General features: G+C 45.5%; 1 protein-coding gene across 1 annotated transcript; it reads right to left on the bottom strand.

Annotated features, from left to right (window-relative positions):
* Positions 1-1,230: 1,230 nt before the first annotated feature.
* LOC141191607 (uncharacterized) lies at positions 1,231-19,936 on the bottom strand. Its single transcript, XM_073661534.1, has 6 exons — positions 19,721-19,936; positions 14,421-14,564; positions 6,193-6,313; positions 6,012-6,109; positions 5,723-5,813; positions 1,231-2,477 (listed from the first exon to the last, which is right to left on the bottom strand). The coding sequence occupies exons 1-6, from the start codon at positions 19,934-19,936 to the stop codon at positions 1,357-1,359; spliced, it is 1,791 nt and encodes a 596-aa protein (XP_073517635.1). The 3' UTR covers positions 1,231-1,356.
* Positions 19,937-23,178: the final 3,242 nt, after the last annotated feature.

Raw genomic sequence — 23,178 nt, 5'->3', positions numbered from 1 at the left:
CATAGAAACAAGAGACAACTAAAAAAATTCATTGTCAGATTTGAATTCACGAGTTCAAAATCATTAAGAAATGGCTCATTTCATAAATGAACCTGACAACTTTTGAAAATATGTAAAAAACAGTGTTACATCTGAAAGATCCTTGAGCTAGTCAGGTGGAAGGTCCTTAAGCTACTCACTCAGGATGTGCAGGTCCCGGTACCTTCCTCTCCTGCTCTACACCAATCGGTTAGAGAAGTGTGGTGCTGGAGGAGACAGAGAGCAGTTCTCTCAGTGATCAGGAAGGACACTGCCTGATTTTTTCCTCTGTCACTGGAAGCTGCCTCCAGTCTATAAGACGTACTCATTTGTTAGCAAGATGTTTTTCTTGCTAATAGTGTGTCTTATAGTCCACAAATTATGGTAAGTTCTGAAGTAATTCCCTTTCTCATTTAATTATATGACTGTCTGGTATATGTTTTTGTACAATTTGTCAATAACATACCCCAATCAACGCTGTTGTCACAGTCCCCACCTCCAGACAAATCGAACATCACAAAGGAGCCAGAGAGCAGCCACAACCAAAGGCTTCCTGTTGATGTTCAATACGTCCGAAGGCGGGGACAGTGAAACCGGCACTGATTTTGCGCAGGGCTCAAGTGATGTAACAACCTCATGTGAGCTCCGGGAACGTGAGTCCTGACACCGCGGGAACGTGAGTCCCGACACCGCTGGAACGGCGCTGGCACGGGATCTGAGTATGAGTGTTTTCATTTCAATGAGGCCAAACATGGTGCAATTTTCAGTTAAAACATTTCCAAAATTCTGAATATGAAAAAGGCTTCTCCAGTGTATGGGTTCTCTGATGTTTATTAAGAGTTGATTTCCAAGTAAAACATTTCCCACATTAAGAACATAAAAAAGGCTTCTCCCCTGTGTGACTGCTCTGGTGACTAAGAGATTATTCCTTCACACAACATACCTCATTATGAACAGGAAAAAGGCTTCTCCCCTGTGTGAGTTCTCTGGTGCCTAACTAAATTTGATTTATCTACAAAACATTTCCCACATTCTGAACATGAAACATGAAAAAGGCTTCTCCCCTGTGTGAGTTCTTTGATGTTTATTGAGAGTTAATTTCAGGGTAAAACATTTTCCACATACTGAACAGGAAAAAGGCTTCTCCCCTGTGTGGGTTCTTTGGTGCTTATTAAAGCTTGATTTGTGGTTAAAATATTTTCCGCATTCTCCCCTGTGTGAGTTCTCTGGTGGCTAACTAGATTTGTTTTCCGGGTAAAACATTTTCCACATTCTGAACATGAAAATGGCTTCTCCCCTGTGTGAGTTCTCTGATGCATAACAAAATCTGATTTCCAGCTAAAAAATTTCCCACATTCTGCACATGAAAATGACATACCCTGTGTGATTTCTTTGGTGGATAACAAGCTGTGCTTTCCGGTTAAAACATTTCCCACATTCTGAACATGAAAAAGGCTTCTCCCCTGTGTGAGTTCTTTGGTGACTAAAAAGAGATGATTTCTTCACAAAACATTTCCCGCATTCTGAACATGAAAAAGGCTTTTCCCCTGTGTGAGTTCTTTGATGTTTATTGAGAGTTAATTTCAGGGTAAAACATTTTCCACATTCTGAACAGGAAAAAGGCCTCTCCCCTTTGTGAATTCTCTGGTGCCCAACTAAATTTGATTTATCTACAAAACATTTCCCACATTCTGAACATGAAAAAGACCTCTCCCCTGTGTGAGTTCTCTGGTGGCTAACAAGATGTGCCTTCCGGTTAAAACATTTCCCACATTCTGAACATAAAAAAGGCTTCTCCCCTGTGTGAGTTCTTTGGTGACTAACAAGAGCTGATTTATGGCTAAAACATTTCCCACATTCTGAACATGAAAATGACTTATCCCCTGTGTGATTTCTTTGGTGGATAACAAGATGTGCTTTCCGGTTAAAACATTTCCCACATTCTGAACATGAAAATGGCTTCTCCCCTGTGTGAGTTCTTTGGTGACTAAGAAGAGATGATTTCTTCACAAAACATTTCCCACATTCTGAACATGAAAATGGCTTCTTTCCTGTGTGAATTCTCTGGTGGCTAACAAGATCTGTTTTCTGGTTAAAACATTCCCCACATTTGGAACAAGAAAATCTATTCTCTGCTGGGTAAAGATTTTGATATTTAAGAAAAGACTTTTCGAAGGGAAAACTATTTCCATATTCTGAAAGTGAAAATGGCTTCTTTGCTTTAGGAGCAATTTGTTTTTTAATGCTTATTTTGTGACTATGATTTTCCTTAGTAGTCGGTAATGAATCAGAAGACAGGACCTGTTTCATAGGATCAGATGACAGATCTTTGCTGTGAAGGGATGATTGTACATTTGGAGTAATGGAATTCACTTCATTTGTATCCTGTGGGATCTCAAGATCATTTGATGTAAAATTTGAAGATGTCAGCTGTTCCTCTGATCTCCTGGTACAGTCATCTGCCAAGAATAAAAACAATTATTTATGAATAAAAATATCCTTGAATATTATATTTTTGAAAATTTCTACTTAACGTCTGTGAAATGGCAAGTTATGTAAAATATTGAATTATTCACCAAGACAATAACAGTTCACAGTCTAATAGAAAACCTCATAGGATGAACCAGTGGAGTATGATGTGTAAAACTGTTTGTTCATTCTGTCTCCCAAATATGGAATAAAAAGCCACCAAACCATGTTATGTAGGCAAAAATAATACCAATAAAAACTTCTACTCATCTCACAAAAAACAAGTCCCCACTCAGGTCCATCATCTGTCAATCGAAAACCAGAGGTTTCCACATTATTAGTGGCTCAAAGGCTTTTGAAAAGCAACATGGCTTCCATAACCCAATCCAGCAATATCCGCTCTCCAAAAAGCCAGATCTCCCCCTCGCTTCTGAGCCTTGCAGTGCGCCCAAACCACATTCAGCCTCCATGTATTTGGCACTACTATAGTGAGAGGAACCCACTTAATTTATGATGTGTCTCCTGGAGCAGAATCTGGGCACTATGTGATGGGTGTTAAAGTAGTATATTTGTAATTTTCACTCTCCAACATCCACTGCGTGCTAATTTCCGGAAAGCGACTGTGGAGTCAAAATAGTCACTACTCCTATAGATTATTTCACTGAGGGTTATAATTTCCAAAATGAGTCACTTTATGGGGATTTCTACTGCTCTGGTTTTCTGCCATTTTGTCATATTAGAGCTTCCGCAAATGGTTTGTCCCATTTCATCTGGATTTGCTCTTGGGACATCTGCTTCTGTCACCAGGAGCCGCCTTATTCATCCTGCAGGCGGCGCTGGTGATGGAGGAGACGTCAGAACCAGAAGTTGTAGGTGGCGCAGGCTCTGACCAACCAGGAAGATTAGGGTTCCTGGGACCAGTAGTACCATCCAGTCTGGCAGTATGGGTGTGTGTGTTGTCCAGCTGCAGTAATCTGCTCCCTGCTTCAGCCAACTGGAGAGCACCGCACCCTACTAAAGCTGGAAGCATATTGCCGGAAGCTGCCAGATACAGCCTTGTCCTCCTCTGGTTCAGTCCTCTGTGCTCCTCTCTCGGCTTGTGTATTTGTTTCCTGTTGTGACCCCGGCCCGTTTACTGACTACTCTTGTGTCTTCTGATTTAGCATTTTCTCTGCTCTCCTGGTTCTGACCCGGCTATCTGACTATTCTTCTTCCCATCTCACACCACAGAACAGCCTGTAAATTTAGATTCTGACATTTTGGAAAGGCAATGGAGACCTTATTTTTAAAGACTACCAGGGAATTGCAGACTCACATAAGTGAGGCAGGCCGATCCCACCACAAATCATACAAATAGAATAAAGAAAACATGTTACATCCCCAAATATCAACATATGTATGAGGGAAGAGGTCCAACACTAAATCAGAGTTGCACTCGTTTATGGTGGACCATTGGAGCTACTATGAGTCCTGAGCAGAAGAGTAGAGAAAGTATTAGTGCCCCCATTTCAGGAGAGATTGTGCAGTAATCTGAATTCTTTAGGATTGAAAACATAATGGAATTTATGACGTGGAGTGAATCTATGAAACCAGGGCTCGAGCCAACACATCTCCTGCAGGCGTGAATAAATGTGCATTACAGCCATCAGCCACGCACAGCTTGGACATACAGTGGGGGAAATAAGTATTTGATCCCTTGCTGTCTATAATTTTAAGGGTAGGTTAATTTTAACATTGAGAGATAGAATATCCACCCCCCCCCCCCAAAAAAAAAAAAAAAAACAAGAAAATCACATTGTATAAATTAGATAATTTTTTTTTGCATTTTGCAGTGAGAAATAAGTATTTGATCCCCTACAAATCATTATGAGTTCTGGCTCCTACAGACCAGTTAGATGCTCCTAATCAACTTGTTATCTGCATTAAAGACAGCAGTCTTACATAGTCACCTGTTTAAAAGACTCCTGTCTACAGACTCAATTAATCAGTCAGACTCTAACCTCTACAACATGGGCAAGACCAAAGAGCTTTCTAAGGATGTCAGGGACTAGATCAAAGACCTGCACAAAGCTGGAAAGGGCTACAAAACCATAAGTAAGACGCTGGGTGAGAAGGAGACAACTGTTGGTGCAATAGTAAGAAAATGGAAGAAATACAAAATGACTGTCAATCAACATCGATCTGGGGCACCATGCAAAATCTCGCCTCGTGGGGTACCTTTGATCATGAGGAAGGTGAGAGATCAGCCTAAAACTACACAGGGGGAACTTGTTAATGATCTCAAGTCAGCTGGGACCACAGTCACCAAGAAAACTATTGGTAACACATTATGCCTTAAAGGTTTAAAATCCTGCCGCGCCCGCAAGGTCCCCCTGCTCAAGAAGGCACATGTGCAGGCCCATCTGAAGTTTGCCAATCAACACCTGGATGATTCTGTGGGTTATTGGGAGAAGGTGCTGTGGTCAGATGAGACAAAAATTGAGCTCTTACAAATTAACTCAACTCGCCGTGTTTGGAGGAAGAAGGATGAGTACAACTCTAAGAACATCGTCCCAACTGTGAAGCATGGGGGGAAACATTATACTTCGTGGGTGCTTTTCTGCAAAGGGGACATGACGACTGCACCGTGCTGAAGGGAAGATGGATATGGTCATGTATTGCGAGATTTTGACCAAAAACCTCCTTCCCTCAGTAAGAGCAATGAAGATGGGTCGTGGCTGAGTCTTCCAGCAAGGCAATGACCCAAAACGTACAACCAAGGCAACAAGAGAGTGGCTCATATGGGACCATATGAGCACATTCAGCAGCACAGAAGGGAGAGAAGGTAGATCAGCCAATAAGATATCAGGGTTCTAGGAAGCCAACAGCATCATTACCCTCCGATTTCTCTTACTGGCCCATCACATTATTTTTCTTCAACTGATTTTCTAACTTGTCAGCACATTCTACATACGCTGTCATTTAGCTTTGTAGTTTACAGATCTGGGAACGTACCGGTCAGTGTCTTCTAATCCCAGGGGGTAGGTGGATCTCCCAGGTTGTAAGTTCTATAGAAGAGGGCTTTCAATGCTCAAAGCCATTGCAACAGTTTTGGGTGTAGGACAATTTTGTGGTCTTGTGGCAAAATAGTCATCACATAATTGTTATACGGCTGGACTACACCACCGATAAAGCAGCCACAGCCAGTGACTGAGAAGAATCTGTGACTTCTCTGCATTTAGTGGTTACTACTCACCTGGATAGTCATATGTAGGAGTCTCCTCTGTACACCGCTCATCACCCCTCACATATGTCTCTGTAGTATTAATATGGGGCAGATCTTCACCCTGAAACAAATATTGTAAAAGTCACAGACAGATGGAGAAGTCACCTCTATGATCATCTCTAATCCTGCCATCTCCACCGTTCTCATTACACAAGTATAAAACATATAATACTGGTGGATAAAACAAGACTGAACACAAGACCTTCACAGTCGTCTACACATCATAGGGGAGATCTCATGACACCTTCTCTCCATCTACCTGATGATCCTGAGGAACATTGGGATCTTCTTGTTTACAGTCCTGTGGAGGAAGAGGATGGGGACATCTCTCTGGTGTTGTCCTCTTACTGGATAGATCTGCAGGAAACACATACAGGGACTGAATTCATTCTTTACATACAGATATTTATAGGCTGTGTGTATTTAGTCCTGTCTATTACCTGATGTGAGGGGCTGGGGAACCTCCATCATGACGTCCTTGTACAGATCTTTGTGACCTTCTAAATACTCCCACTCCTTCATGGACAAATAGACAGCGACATCCTGACACCTTATAGGAACCTGACACATACAATGATACTGTCATCCCCCTGATACCTTCATAGCGTTACTGTATAATGTCCCAGCATTCCCAGCAGTGTCACCTCTCCAGTCAGCAGCTCAATCATCTTGTAGGTGAGTTCTAGGATCTTCTGGTCATTGATGTCCTCATGTGTCAGGGGATGAGGTGGAGGCCCCATGATTGGGCTCAGGGGTCTTTCCCATCCCTCAGACACAGGGTCCTGACAGCGCTCACTAGAGGTCTTCTTCACTACTGAGTAATCCTGGTTATGGAGAGACACATCGATAAATCTCACTACAGACATTTCCAGAGTCCTCACCTCTCCAGTTCTGTTCATCTGTTATTCCCATAGATAAGAATGATGTAATGTGACGTCATCAGAACCTCTCACCTCTCCAGTAAGACGGAAAAGGATTTCTAGGGTGAGGTGTAATATTTTCTCTGCCACCATGTCTCTTACCCATCAAAGATGGACATGGACAATCAGGAAGATTCTCTTCTATAGAAAATCTTCACTGAGAGGATCCGATATTGTAGGGACCTGAATGAGAAGAAGCGGAGTCAATGTAACATCATACAATTACTGCAGATAATAAGGGGAAACATATGAGGGGATTTATTATTTTACATTAGTTTTCTTCTTTACATCTACTAATAAAACCTATATATTTTAGGCTACACACAACAAGTAGGTTCTTCCTCGTCTCGGCAGCTGAATACGTTTCTCATAGACTCATCTTCCATAACGCTAATTCTCGTCTCATTTACAGACACTGGAATCGGCATTATCTATACTGCAGGAGATATTCATTACACGTGACATGAAAAATAACTACTTCATAACGAGGATGACATCATCTTCTACTACGGCTCTACAAACATATTTGGCCAGAGTTCTTCACTGACTACATCACCACCCGTCTATATGAATGTTTCCCGTCTTCCCCGGACTGTAATCTTCTATCACATTAGATCTCATGTCTGATTCACACACAGAAGTTTGAGGCATTTCTAAATCTTTTTTGTTTGTACAAACACCACAGAGAGAAATTATTTGATATCAAAGTCTCCATGTACAGTGTTTATGGGGTTTATTTCTGGCCTTAGGCTTTCCTATATTACAAGAAAAACACCAGAAAAAAGCAGATAATAAAATGTTTCAAAAGAAAATTGGCACCAACAATTCTGTGTAAAAAGAAAAAAACATGCAAAAAGCAAAAGACACATTTTATTTTTTAACACGTTAAAACATTTGATTTTTAAAAAATACTGTATTTTTCGGCCAATAAGACGCACCTAGGTTTTAGAGGAGGAATATAGAAAAAAAAAATTAAGCAAAACATGTGGTCATGATGCACTGTTAAGGAAAGGGGGTCTGCTGACACTGTTATAGGGGCTATGTCCCCCAATTCTGTTAATATCCCCCATCCTGGTATATATGGCCCCCTCCTTCCTGTTATATGTGGCCCCCATCCCCATCTGCATGGCACTCCTCATTCCCATCCAGATATGAATGGAACCCCTAATCCCCATCCTGATATGCATGGCACCCCTCATCCTCATATGCATGGCACCCCAATCCCCCATCCTGGTGTGCATGGCACCCCTTGATTCATATCCTGGTATGCTAGGCACCCAAATACCCCATCCTGGTATGCATGGCACCCCAATCCCCCATCCTGGTATACATGGCACCCCTTGATCCCCATCCTGGCATGCATGGCACCCCTCATCCTGGTATGCATGGCACCCCTCATCCTTGTATTCATGCCCCCCCTCATCCTGGTATGCACGGCACCCCTTGATCCCCATCCTGGTATGCATGGTACCCCTTATCCCTCTTCCTGATATGCATTGCACCCCTCATCTCTCTTCATGATATGCATGGCACCCCTCATCCTGGTATGTATGGTACCCTTCATCCCTCTTCCTGATATGCATAGCACCCCTGATCCCCATCCTGGTATGCATGGCACCCCCTGATCCCCATCCTGGTATGCATGGCACCCCCTGATCCCCATCCTGGTATGCATGGCACCCTCTGATCCCCATCCTGGTATGCATGGCACCCCTGATCCCCATCCTGGTATGCTTGGCACCTTCTGATCCCCATCCTGGTATGCTTGGCACCCCCTAATTCCCATCACACACAAAAATAAACAATTATACTCACCTCCCCTCTCCTCCAGCGCTGCGTCCTGCTCGGTTGCCGACACTCTCACTGTGTGAGCCGTGCATGGCATTACTGCCATGCGCCGTCACACAGTGTGAGATGCTGTGCCGGAATAGTCACTGCTCCCCGCGCCAGAACTGTGTGCTTGGGGAGCAGTTACCATTCACTCTCCATAATAGCACGCACACTGTACCCGCAGCGCGGCTCCTGCTGCCACTCTGCGGTCTGTGTGCCCGATATTAGAGACCATTAATATGCACTACAACCCATGGGAGTGGATTCTAGTGAATATTCATGATCTTTAATAGCAGGCAGACAGACCGTAGAACGGCAGCAGGAGCCGCGCTGCGGCTACAGTGTGCACGCTATTAAGGAAAATTAATATTAATTGCTCTCCACGCCCATGGGCGTGGGGAGCAGTGCATATTCATATTCTTTAGCAGCGGGCACAGCGTAGGCTGCAGCAGGCGGCTGCTGCCTCCTGTGCTCCGCTCATCCCCCGCTGCCGCTCCCCCCACAGCCCACAGCCATAGGTATAGAGTACGGGCCACAGTTCAGACTATAAAACGCGCTTTCCTCCAAAATGTTGGTGGAAAAAGGTGCGTCTTATAGTCTGAAAAATACGGTAACTCTTGAGCACCAGAATATCGATGAACACCGCAGAGATGGCACAGGTGCAGCGGCACCTAATAATGGTGTTTGGGCCTGCAATGTATGAAAGTCTATTAGGTCGGGCAAGAGGAAGAGTCCAATAAGTTACGTTTTAACACCCCTATACACACAAAGAGTAAAGTGGCATGAAAGCACTGATTTTGGGTGGTTTGATCGACTATATAAAGTATTTGGGGGCCTCCTGACAGATGATGTCAAGGTAGAGAAGGATCTGGCATCATGAATTTCAGAGGCTAATCCGTTTGTTCTTCCTGTAGATAATCCTCACCTAGAGGAGCCTGGAGGCGACGCTCTCATACAGACAACAGGAAAGCTGGAATATTTCTGTGTATGGGAGAGTCGGGAGAGATAGCCAACTGCGAAATGACGGTTCAGCCAACACTTATCTCATGTGTATGGGGCAATTAGTATTACACTGACAGGCAGTGATGATACACCACACTACAGTAGTGCAGTGCATCACCTGAATAATCAGAGGCTTGTATGCTGTATGATTGCACTAATCAGAGTTGTTTAAAAAATGTTTAAAGTGAAAAAAAAAATCAGTTTTAGCAACAAGAAATATCCGTAACATTGTGCAATGAGTCTGTTATCCCTATGTTAATTAACTCACGTCCATAATAACTATATTATACTCAATTATCCTATACACATTCTATACACAGTGGTGTAGATAGAAATCACAGATCCCATAGTTGATGGGAGGTATGTATCACTGAGGTGGTTGTTCTCTGTGATATAAACCATAAGCATTGCTCTAGTGCACATAGTAGTAAGAGGCTTGTTTGTGCATCCAGGTCAGGTTTACGGGCAGCCGAACAGATGTGCGGGTCTGGCTGCCCGCACACCCTACCCCTGGGTGTAGTTCACATTGTAAAATGTATTCTGTTTCTCTCACACATGGTCTGTGTGTGGACGTAAGAAGGCCTCCTGCGTGATGTCTCAAGACTGAGCTGGTATACTGGATGCTATCCAGCCTGTGTGACCTGGACTGTTTCTAAAGTGCCATTGTTGGAACTGTTTACTTTGTTTTGCCTGCATTGAAAGGCTGTTTATTTTCTTTCCTTGTGGCATGGTTTATGAAGCACCAATAAGCTAGCCTGGATGTTTAAATAGAAACTGTTCCTGTGATACCTCACCACGCACCCAAGTGAGTAGTGTTACCACATTTGGTGTTAGAATTGCGGGCAGCGTTCTCAGGGAACATGTGTGACTGCTACAGAGGTGCTGCATTTCCTGGGTGAAGGCAGTCATAAGCCAGAGAGCAATGTCAGACAGCATGGAGGACCTGATTAAACACCTGGTGCAAGCCCAGCAGCAGTAGCACCAACAACAGTAGCTGGCACAATAGGAGACAAATAAGCTGCTTATGCAACAGATCCAGCAACAGCAGCACCTAAAACAGCAGCATCAGTTTGAATTGCTCGCAGAGGCGGTTTGTGGCACGGCGGCAGCTCCAACTCCAAGGTCAGCTGATAATTATTCCATCCGTAAGGCTGTGAGGAGAGTTTTGGAGAAAATGACCCCGGGTGATGACATTGATACCTTTTTGAAAGTTTTTGAAAGGGTTGCCGAGAGGAAGAAACTCCAGTGAGAGCAATGGGTGGAAATGCTGGTACCTTACTTACCAGGGGAGCCCCAGAAGGCGTTCTATGACTTAGCCTTACAAGATGCCAAAGAATATGTGAAACTGAAAACTGAAATTTTGGTGAGCCTGTGAGCGACAATGACTGTCAGGCCACAACGGGTTCAACGCTGGGCGTACCACCGAGACAAACCCCCTTGCTCCCACATGTTTGATCTGCAAAATCTGGCCCAAAAATGGTTGCAGCTGGAGTCCTATACCCCTGCACATATGGTAGAGCATCCTGTGTGATGTCTCGAGACTGAGCTGGTATACTGAATGCTATACAGCCTGTGTGTTCTGGACTATTTCTAAAGTACCATTGCTGGAACTGTTTACTTTGTTTTGCCTGCACTGAACGGCTGTTTATTTCCTTTCCTTGTGGCATGATTTATGAAGCACCAATAAACCAGCCTGGACATTTAAATAGAAACAGTTCCTCTGATACCTCAACATGCACCCAACTGACCAAAGATAGGGGGAACTGGTCTCAGTAAGCGCTCTTCAACAACCATATAACCCAAAAGAGGAAAAGGAATCAGGAGCGTGTCAAGATGAAATTATAATTTTATTACAGAAAAGGTATAAAAACAGGCAATTTCCAATGGAATAAAATAAAGGGAGGAAGACGGTGACACCAAGTACTACATAAATCAGGGAGTATACGTCAGTAAGGCAGGGAACTGTGTGTCATAGACGGAGAACCAGGGTCTAAAGAATAATCGATATTAAGTAGGCAAAGCCTAATGCAAATGCAACATGGTTCCTCAAACAGTACACCCAAAAGGATCACAATAGGTACACAACACGATCCTATAAGATAATAAAGTGCCAATGCATCAATCAGGGAAGCAGCAATACATGTAACGTGCTTAGTGCATCATAAAGACAGTAATGTATATAACCCAAGCTCCTACACTAGAAATGCTCGCAAGGTGGCTATAGAAGATATACACAATAGCTATATATGGATAATCCAGTCCTAAAGCAGTTTATAAAGTACATGTGCATAGCTCAAATAGCAGTATCAGTATTGGCCACATCTAAGATAGCACCAATCAAAGGTAAATGTATACATAGGCTGCTGTACAGATCTAGTATGTTAGCAATATGATGATTGAGGGATCAAGAGATTAATAGATATATGTGTGTCCAAAACAGATCAGACAGTTCTTGGGGTTGTACTCATCCTTCATCGTCCTCGAAACATGGCGAATGGAGTGGATACCAAAAAGTTCTATATTGGTCTCATCTGACCACATGACCTTCTCACATGCGTCCTCTGGATTATCCAGATGGTTATTGGTAAACTTCAAACGGGCTTAGACATGTGCGTTATCAGGGGGACCTTGCGTGCCCTGCAGGATTTTAATCCATGACGGCGAAGTGTGTTACTAACAGTAATGTTTGAGACTGTGGTCCCAGCTTTCTTCAGGTCATTGGCCAGGTACTCCCATGTAGTTCTGGGCTGATTTCTGACCTTTCTCAAGCCTATCCCAGCCTTGTGCAGGTGTACAATTTTTTCTTTGGTGTACTTAGACAGCTCTTCGGTCTTGCCATAGAGGAGAGGTTGAAGTGTAATTGATTGTTTGGACAGGTGTCTTTTATTCAGGTAACGAGTTCAAACAGGTGCAATTAATACAGGTAATGTGTGGAGAGTAGGAGGCTTCTTAAAGAAAAACTAACAGGTCTGTGAAACAGAATTCTTTCTGGTGGGTAGGTGATCAAATACTTATTTCATGCAATAAAGTGCAATTTAATTATTTAAAAATCATACAATGTGATTTTCTGTTTTTTTATTTTTAGATTCTGTCTCTCACAGTTGAAGTATACCTACGATAAAAATTTCAAATTATAGACTTCTCTATTCTTTGTAGGTGGGAAAACTTGCAAAATCGGCAGTGTATCAAATACTTATTTCCCCACTGCATGCATGCATGTATATATACAAACTGTGGGGTTTAGTACTCACTCGGCTGCGGTTGAGGTAGGCACAAGGCGCGTTTTCATTAGAAATCCAGGTTGGTATATTTTGCTTGCATCAGACCTTCCAAGACCTGAATTGGAGGTAAGTTAGCAGCTGATCTCACCCAACTCTTTCAGCTGCTCTTAAAACCCAGCCCCATAATCCGGGCCCTTTAAACACTTCTCAGCAATATGTGTGCTGGAGCCTGCTTTTCAAAATCCTACATCCCTGAGGTTGGGCACCTCGGGGACATATACCTCCCATCCACGACCTGTCCGGCTGCAACCTTACATACCCCCCTTCTGCACAAACCGGGGGGCTTGGCACCTTCTGCCAACATACAATAGACCCTTGATAGGGCATCAGCATTCCCATGTTGTTTCCCAGGCCTATGCTCCACCTGAAAACTAAAATCCTAACTCATGGGAATGAGCTATGTCTAACACACTGCGTCTATAGGGCCCTGGCACCGACAACTGCTCTATTACCTGAACCCTTGGCTTGGTTACTCTGTACAGCAAATCCCCATTCACAGCAAAATGAGGGAACCGACTGTCGGCCCCCGGCTCCTGAGGCACTCCATTTAACACGGTAACATTTTGGAACGCCACTTTCAGAGTTAAGTCCCTGAGTTGGGCGGTTCCGAAGTTTCCCTCGGACACTTCCAGCTCAGGGATATTGGCTTCAGGGGACGCAGTCTCATCCTCATCGCCAACAAACAAACACATGGGAAACTCGTCTGTTACGGCCTGTGGTGAGGTTTCTTCAGGGGTGATCTGGCGGTGGTCCGAGCAACCAGGTGTCCCCGCTTTCCCCTACATGTCCCAGAATAATGCAAAGTCCCGTCCGATTATTATCGGGTGCAACAAGTCTTTAATGACCCCCACTTCCTGAGCTGTGGTGCCACAGTCCGTGTTTACATCCACCCGAGCTACAGGGTAGTTTTTAGCATCCCCATGGATACACTGGACACCCACCACCTTCCCAGGAACCAACCGATGAATGAGTGTGGCCCTTATCAGGGTCATCAAACTTCCTGAGTCCAACAGTCCAGACACTTGCACCACTTTTACAGACATTGAGCACGCCTGAGGGCCCTCGCCATGTTGAGGAACCGCGCTGCAGGCGGGGTAGGCCAAATAGGAGCAACGCCAGCCTATGTTGTAGTCCATTGGCGCAGAGTTCATGGGACACCGGGCAGCTATATGGTCAAACATATGACACCTCCAACAGAGGATGGTATGGGACTGATTACCCAGCTGTGATTCAGCAACCTCCTGGGACTTTGGACGCCCACCCAGTGAGGATTCAGTCCCCTTCTTTTGGGAGCCATCCCCACCTTTGTGAACCCCAGAAAGGTGACCTAACCCCGGCTTGATCAGTCAGGGAGCCCTCTACCGCCCGGTACCTCTCCACTAGGCCCACCAGGTCATCTGTATTTTGGGGATCTCTCTGGGCAACCCAGGACTGAATAGACTTCTGCAGAGAGTGGATAAACCAATCTATGACCACTCTCTCGACTATCTAGGCTGGGGAACAAGTCTCTGGCTGTAGCCACTTCTGAACCACGTGCAGAAGGTCACACATTTGTGACCAGGGAGGTTTGTCCCTGTGGAAGTCCCAGAGGTGGACTTGCTGTGCCCTGACTGCCAGTGTTACGCCCAGCCGCACCAGGATCTCAGACTTAAGTTTGCTATATTCCTTTGCGTCTTGCAGGGCCAAATCAACGTACGCCTTCTGTGGTTCCCCTGTCAGATATGGCGCTAGGACCTCCGCCCACTGCTCCGGTGGTAGTCTCTCACGGTCCGCCACTCTCTGAAACACGGCCAGGAACACGAAACGTCATCCCCCGGAGACATCTTTTGCAACGCCCCTCTCACAGTTTTCCTCACCTGGGTCTCGTCACTTCATCACCTAAGTTGGAAGAGTGGCTACAACAGATCCCAGGAGCAACATCTGAACACTCTGTCCAGAAAAGCGCAGTACTGGGGACAAGTAAGATCATGCACAGAACCCTCCAACTCCCAGAACTTATCAGCTCCTCCGTGCTGCCGGACAACTGTTGTTGGCTGGCGGCCTTCACCCAGGACATATACGGTTTCCTGCAGCAGTCACACTGCCTCTTGGGATTCGTGCGTTTGCTTCTAGCACCAATTGTAGGGTTTAGTATTCACTCAGCTGCGGTTGAGGTAGGCACAGGGAGCGTTTTCATTAGAAATCCAGGATGGTTTATTTTGCTTGCATAAACCGCTCAGGACACAAACACAAAATAGCCTTTCCCTGGCACAAAACAAGGTATAACAAAACAAAACTCAAAAATAACAAGTCCATACAGAACGGCCACAGACGTTTAAATGAAGTCCTTTTCACTGCCTTCAGCAGAGTCTGATCAGCATATGCAAGGTCTGCTCACCATGCAAAACACACAGACAGACTGAGACAGAGTTCTACATCACCGAGGCTTGGCACCTTGAGGACACGACCTGTCCAGCTTACAACACACACACACACATATACATATATATCCACTGCTCAAAAAAATAAAGGGAACACTCAAATAACATCCTAGATCTGAATGAATGAAATATTCTCATTGAATACTTTGTTCTGTACAACGTTGAATGTGCTGACAACAAAATCACACAAAAATCATCAATGGAAATCAAATTTATTAACCAATGGAAGCCTGGATTTCGAGTCACCCCCAAAATGAAAGTGGAAAAACACACTACAGGCTGATCCAACTTTGATGTAATGCCCTTAAAACAAATCAAAATGTGTCTCAGTATTGTGTGTGTCCCCCACGTGCCTGTATGACCTCCATACAACGCCTGGGCATGCTCCTGATGAGGCTGAGTATTGTGTGTGGCCTCCACGTGCCTGTATGACCTCCCTACAATGCCTGGTCATGCTCCTGATGAGGTTGTGGATGGTCTCCTGTGGGATCTCCTCCCAGACCTGGACTAAAGCATCCGCCAACTCCTGGACAGTCTGTGGTGCAACGTGACGTTGGTGGATAGCGCAAGATATGATGTCCCAGATGTGCTCAATCGGATTCAGGTCTGGGGAACGGGCGGGCCAGTCCATAGCTTCAATGTCTTCATCTTGCAGGAACTGCTGACACACTCCAGCCACATGAGGTCTGGCATTGTCCTGCATTAGGAGGAACCCAGGGCCAACCACACCAGCATATGGTCTCACAAGGAGTCTCAGGATCTCATTTCGGTACCTAATGGCAGTCAGGCTACCTCTGGCGAGCACATGGAGGGCTGTGCGGCGTCTCCCGACTATGTCACGTCTGTCACATGTGCTCAGTGTGAACCTGCTTTCATCTGTGAAGAGCACACGGCGCCAGTGGCGACTTTGCCAATCCTGGTGTTCTGTGGCAAATGCCAAGCATCCTGCACAACCCCAATCTGTGGACGTCAGGCCCTCATACCACCCTCATGGAGTCGGTTTCTAACAGTTTGTGCAGACATATGCACATTTGTGGCCTGCCTGAGGTCATTTTGTAGGGCTCTGGCATTTTAAGGGTAGGTTAATTTTAACATTGAGAAATAGAATATCCAAAAAAAAAAAAAAGAAAGAAAATAACATTGTATAAATTAGATGAATTTATTTGCATTTTGCAGTGAGAAATAAGTATTTGATTCCTCTGGCAAACAACACTTAATGCTTGGTGGCAAAACCCTTGTTGGCAAGCACAGCAGTCAGATGTTTTTTGTAGTTGATGATGAGGGATGCGCACATGTCGGGAGGAATTTTGGTCCACTCCTCTTTGCAGATCTTCTCAAAATCATTCAGATTTTGAGGCTGTCGCTTGGCAACTCGGAGCTTCAACTCCCTCCATAAAGTTTTCTATGGGATTATGGTCTGGAGACTGGCTAGGCCACTCCATGACCTTAATGTGCTTCTTTTTGAGCCACTCCTTTGTTGCCTTGGCTGTATGTTTTGGGTCATTGTCTTGCTGGAAGACCCAGCCACGACAAATTTTTAATGTCCTGGCGAAGGGAAGGAGGTTGTCACTCAGGATTTTACGGTACATGGCTCCATCCATTCTCCCATTGATGCAGTGAAGTAGTCCTGTGCCCTTAGCAGAGAAACACTCCCAAAACAAAACACTTCCACCTCCATGCTTGACAGTGGGGATGGTGTTCTTTGGGTCATAGGCAGCATTTCTCTTCCTCCAAACACGGCGAGTTGAGTTAATGCTAAAGAGCTCAATTTTTGTCTCATCTGACCACAGCACCTTCTCCCAATAACTCACAGAATCATCCAGGTGTTCTTTGGCAAACTTCAGACGGGCCTGCACATGTGCCTTCTTGAGCAGGGGGACCTTGCAGGCACAGCAGGATTTTAAACCTTTAAGGCATAATGTGATACCAATGGTTTTTTTGGTGACTGTGGTCCCAGCTACCTTGAGATCATTAACAAGTTCCCCCAGTGTAGTTTTAGGCTGATCTCTCTCCTTCCTCATGATCAAGGATACCACATGATGTGAGATTTTGCATGGTGCCCAGGTCAATGTCGATTGACAGTCATTTTGTATTGCTTCCATTTTCTTACTATTGCACCAACAGTTGTCTCCTTCTCACCCAGTGTCTTACTTATGGTTTTGTAGCCCATTCCAGCTTTGTGCAGGTCTACGTTCTTGTCCCTGACATCCTTAGAAAGCGCTTTGATCTTGCCCATGTTGCAGAGGTTAGAGTCTGACTGATTGAGTCTGCGGACAGGAGTCTATTATACAGGTGACTATGTAAGACAATTGTCTTTAATGTAGATAACGAGTTGATTAGGAGCGTCTAACTGGTCTGTAGGAGCCTGAATTCAATGGTTTGTAGGGAATCAAATACTTATTTCTTACTGCAAAATGCAAATACATTTATCTAATTTATACAATGTGATTTTCTTGATTTTTTTTGGATATGCTATCTCTCAATGTTAAAATTAACCTACCCTTAAAATTATAGACTGTTCATGTCTGTCAGTGGGCAAACTTACAAATACAGCAAGGGATCAAATAATTATTTCCTTCACTGTAGGTCATCACCCCAAGAACACCATCCCCACAGTGAAACATGGTGATGCCAGCATCATGCTGTGGGGATGTTTTTCAGCAGCAGGGACATGGAAAATGGTCCGAGTCAAAGGGAACATGGATGGTGCAAAATACAGGGATTTTATTGAGCAAAACCTGTTTCAGTCTGTCAGTGATTTGAGACTGGGATGGAGGCTCACCTTCCAACAAGACAATGACCCAACACATACTACTAAAGCAACACTCGAGTGGTTTAAGGGGAAACGTGTATATATTTTGGAGCATTCTAGTCAAAGCCAAGACCTTAATCCAATTGAGAATCTGTGGTCAGACTTGAAGATTGCTGTTAAGGACAGGAGAGTGGTAGCAGTGGCACTGCTGAGGAAATTGCACGTGTGCCCATTGGGAGGGCTCTGTGGGCTCCCTACGGTACATGTGCCATAGGTTCACAACCACTGGCATAGAACATCCATCCATCCCTGGGCTACAAGACAAGACCTTAGTCTCGATCCTATCCCTTTGACGACATTCCACAAAACTCCTGACTAAACATTGTGGCTTCTTTTTCTCCTTCACTGGGATCAGTCAGCCCCGTCAAAGCTAAGTGTGCATTAGTGGAGGTATTTTTTTCAGGCCGAACTCATCACGTGGGACTGAATGTGAAACTCCCTGTGGTGACTGCTCCACTGGATCTACTTCCACACAATGGGCCTAGGGGCTGAGAAAACTATGGATTAAGGCTCCTGAGATAAGGTCACTGAATGAAAGCATTGATTCCTGAGGATGAACTGACGAGCAAAAAAATCACTAATAAAACACAACAATAAGATCAATGGCACAGGTGCTCCGTGCTGGAAAAAGTCTGATAGTCTTTAGAACCAGGGCTGTGGAGTCAGAGTGGTGGAGTCGGAGCCCATAATGGTGGAGTCGGAGTAGATATGAAATGGACTTACTCCGACTCCTAAAGTATATAATAAATTGGTTACAGTAGTTCAATGCACTTTGTGGGGAATATTTTTTCATAAGAATTTGGGAAAGTTATGAAATGTCCTATAAATGTCTGTCCTATTCCTGATATAATAGTCTAGACTTTTAGCTGAGATTAATCTGTGCTACAGTAAATTTATCACTTAAACATGAGCCATGTATGAGGGAGTCAGAGTAGTGGAGTCGGTGTCATGGAAATTGAGGAGTTGGAGGTTTGGCTTACCGACTCCACAGCCCTGTTTATAACAAGGCCAGTTCCTCACACTTCTTCCCCACATTTTCAGCACGGACACGAAAGTAAGTGGTCTCACCTTTATGGCAATGAAACTTTGTATCATCCAGTTTCCTCAAAGCATATTCCATGTCACCCTTGTGAATAAACTCCACAATCCCCATTCCACCCTGGTGTACATCAGCATACTAGACATCTCCAGCTTCTCTCAAATGATCTTTCCGATCCTGCCAACTCCCCAATGGGGGGGAAGCCCTGAGACAAGAATTCTGTATTTAGTTTGCTGGGGCAGGTGTCTGTTCCTCACGCAGGGTCCTCCATATCCACCCCTTGATCTCCGGTTTGTCCTGGGAAACTCAATACGTACCCGATGAGAACCAAATTTGTATCCATTGCAACCAACCCCAGAGTGCTGACCACCAGCTAGGGGGATGGTCACTTGGCGGCCAGGAAAATATTGTTCTGGGGGGACAATATGTGGGCTGACCAGGGTGATGGGAGAGTCAGTTTCCTGAAGTCTCTGGGCCTCCTCCCTAATGTCATTTACCTCCCCCAGGTCAAATTCCTTCATGGTAACAGTCATTGCATTTTGTGTATTACTCACCACTGGGGTGGGGGGTTAGTCTGCATGTTGAGATTGCTCTGCTCATTCTCGGCTGATGAAGTGTGAACCGGTCCTTGGCTTCAGGTTACGACATTGGGCCAGTGTCACACCAATCCTGCTCCAAGGTTGTGATGTGGGCTAAAACATTCCCGGCATTCCCTGTCAAAGTGTCCCATACGTCCACAGTTATGGCAGCCTAAGTCCCCCTCGCCTTGACGCAGACCGTACTTGGGGGCTTGGGAAACTTCCTCATCTTTGTGAAGTTCGAAATCCCCACAGTTCCTCCTCTGGCCGATCCATGGGTCTCGTTGGCTGTACTTCCACATAGCCCTTGTCGATTATCAGGCCATTCATCAGCCAATCTTGCAGACTCATCCAGGCTGAGTGGTTTTCAATCCGCCACTATTTCTTTTAAGTCACCCGGGAGTTTAGACAAATTGTTCCAGCATGAATATATCCAAGACATGTTCTGCTTCCCGAGCCCTCAGTCCTTCTATCCACCGAGTGCATGCCATATGTAGTGTGTTAGCAAACTCCCAAGGCGTGTGTGCACCGAGCTTGTCAGTCTCCTGAAACTTCCTCCTGGTAGTTTTTAGGTATGACGGTATACCTCTCTAGTAATGCGCTCAATGTGTAAAAATCTGGGCCAGTCACTAACTGACACCTCATGCAGCAGGCAGACGTTCTTAAATAACCGGAGATGTTCATCAATATCCGAGGTGTCCTCACTGAACTGTGGTATATCCCTGTACCTTAAAGATGCAGGCCCCTCTCTCCTGTTATCCACTGTCCTCTGTGCTGGGGAGTGTGGGAGTACTGCTAAATGAACACCCAGATATTTGCTTAGCACTGCCGCCCACTCTATCTCCATGGCGCACTCTCCTAGCACGTCCAGCATCCTCCTCAACTCAGTCAGTCAACCCTCCACCATCTGGATGACAGGCCTGGGCTGTGGTCCCTCCACAGATATGCCCTCCTCCACGTCTGAACTGACCTCCTCCTGTGGTTGTTCCCGGTCCCAGTCGTCCAAGCATTGTATAAGGGTCACCCGGCTGTCCTCCGGCAACCACTCTAGCTCTCACTCAGAGCAAAGGGCTCTCAGCAATTCCTTCCTGAGCCTCTTGTAGATTGAGTCTACCATCTCTTCTGCCAAGACATCATTCAGTAAATTTCCCTGGCATCCTGTCCAGATATAGGTGATCCCACTGTTGCCACCACTTGTGAAGATCTGAGGTTGTGCATTGTAAAGATTCATCTAGGCAGGTTAACGGTTCATCAATATTTTATTCCTTACATCAAGGTTTTTACAACAACTCCAGGTAAATGGCCAGAATACAATTGTCTCAGTCCACAAGATCCCTTCCCTGGGACGGTAGTTCCATTGCCTTCGTACCAGGCGATAACCACTGTCTCCCAACTTTTTGTTGGCCTACAGCTTAAATATCTCCAGCCAGTATAGTCTGTATTCATATTCCATGATCCTCCAGATGACAGATAAAACGAAGGAAGCACAGGTATCTAGTAGCAACAGTCCATTAAGAAAGTTTAAATCCAAACGACAGATCCCACAACTGTAGCACGTTTATCCAGCCCAGTCGGTACTGATCTCCAAAACTCCATAGACCATCCATCCATCCCTGGGCTACAAGACCTCACTGAACAATGTGGCTTCTTTTTGTCCTTCACTGGGATCAGCCCCCTCAAAGCTAAGTGTGCATTAGCGGAGGTATTTTTCCTCAGGCTGAACTCATCACATGGGTCTGCATTTGCGACTTCCTGTGGTGATGGCTCCCCAGGATCTACTTTCCCCATCCACACAATGAGCCTAGTGGCTGAGAAAATAATGGCTTAAGGCCCCTGAGATAAGGTCACTGAACAGAAGCATTGATTACTAAGGCTGAACTGACAAGTAAATAAATCACTAATAAAACACAACAAGATCGATGGCACGGGTGATCCATGCTGGAAAAGTCTGATAGTCTTTAGAACAAGGACGGCTCATCACATTGTCCTATTTGTTGTTTGCTTCATAACAAATAAAACCAAATGTTCACAGTTGTCAGTATGTTCTTAACATGAACTGATACAAATCCTCAAAAAAACAGTGAAATTTTAGGCTGTGAGGGAGCAAAACATGAACAATGCCAAGGGGGCAATTACTTTCACAAGCCACTGTGTGTATAAGATGCATAATGGGGGCATCATACTGTGTGGGGCATCATACATATTGCATAAGGGGCATCATACATCCTGCATAAGGGGCATTACACTGTGTGGGGGCATCATACATCCTGCATAAGGGGCATAATGGGGGCATTACACTGTGGGGGACATCATACATCCTGCATAAGGGGCATAATGGGGGCATTACACTGTGTGGGGGCATCATACATCCTGCATAAGGGGCATAATGGGGTCATTACACTGTGTGGGGACATCATACATCCTGCATAAGGGGCATAATGGGGGCATTACACTGTGTGGGGGCATCATACATATTGCATAAGGGGCATAATGGGGGCATTACACTGTGGGGGACATCATACATCCTGCATAAGGGGCATAATGGGGGCATTATACTGTGTGGGGGCATCATACATCCTGCATAAGGGGCATTACACTGTGTGGGGGCATCATACATCCTGCATAAGGTGCATAATGGGGACATTACACTGTGTGGGGGCATCATACATACTGCATAAGGGGCATAATGGGGCATTACACTGTGTGGGGGCATCATACATCCTGCATAAGGGGCATAATGGGGGCTTTACACTGTGTGGGGGCATCATACATCCTGCATAAGGGGTATAATGGGGGCATTACACTGTGTGGGGCATCATACATCCTGCATAAGGGGCATAATGGGGGCATTACACTGTGGGCCAGTAAAGGGGTCCTGTACTATGAGAACAATACGTTTCCTCCCTTCCTGTCTCCATAGTTGGGTCGTATGTATCTATTACAGGAAACAGAACAAAAACCTTATGATTCTTACAAAAGGGCAACACAAGACTCCAAAAGAGTCTCGGTGCTGAAGGGGTTAATGCCCCCTGCGCCCAGTAATGGGGGTCTCCACATACCTCCACCTGCAGAGCCGCGTGTGTACGAGGTGTACGGAGCAGAGCCGTGTGTGTACGAGGTGTACGGAGCAGAGCCGCGTGTGTACGAGGTGTACGGAGCGGAGCCGCGTGTGTACGAGGTGTACGGAGCAGAGCCACGTGTGTACGAGGCGTACGGAGCAGAGCCGCGTGTGTACGAGGTGTACGGAGCAGAGCCGCGTGTGTACAAGGCGTGCGGAGCGGAGCCGCGCGTGTACGAGGCGTAGGGAGCAAAGCCGCGTGTGTACGAGGTGTAAGGAGCAGAGCCGCGCGTGTACGAGGTGTACGGAGCAGAGCCGCATGTGTACGAGGCGTAGGGAGCGGAGCCGCGTGTGTACGAGGTGTACGGAGCAGAGCCGTGTGTGTACGAGGTGTACGGTGCGGATCCGTGTGTACGGAGCAGAGCCGTGCGTGTACGAGGCGTAGGGAGCGGAGCCGCGCATGTATAAGGCGTAGGGAACGGAGCC

The sequence above is a fragment of the Phyllobates terribilis genome, unplaced genomic scaffold (genome assembly GCF_046119375.1).
Source record: "Phyllobates terribilis strain yellow unplaced genomic scaffold, ASM4611937v1 Scaffold_47__1_contigs__length_9908305, whole genome shotgun sequence".
NCBI lineage: Eukaryota > Metazoa > Chordata > Amphibia > Anura > Dendrobatidae > Phyllobates > Phyllobates terribilis.
Note: the sequence above shows the minus strand (reverse complement) of the source record. Positions and strands in the feature narration are given on the sequence as shown.

Coding starts and splice junctions, on each gene's coding strand:
- LOC141191607 (XM_073661534.1), bottom strand. CDS start 19,936: ATGTGGAAGTACAGCCAACGAGACCCATGGATCGGCCAGAGGAGGAAC. Junction 6,110..6,192: donor TCCCCAGCCCCTCACATCAG/GTAATAGACAGG, acceptor TGTTTCCTGCAG/ATCTATCCAGTAAGAGGACA. Junction 2,478..5,722: donor TCCTACATATGACTATCCAG/GTGAGTAGTAAC, acceptor TATTCTTGGCAG/ATGACTGTACCAGGAGATCA.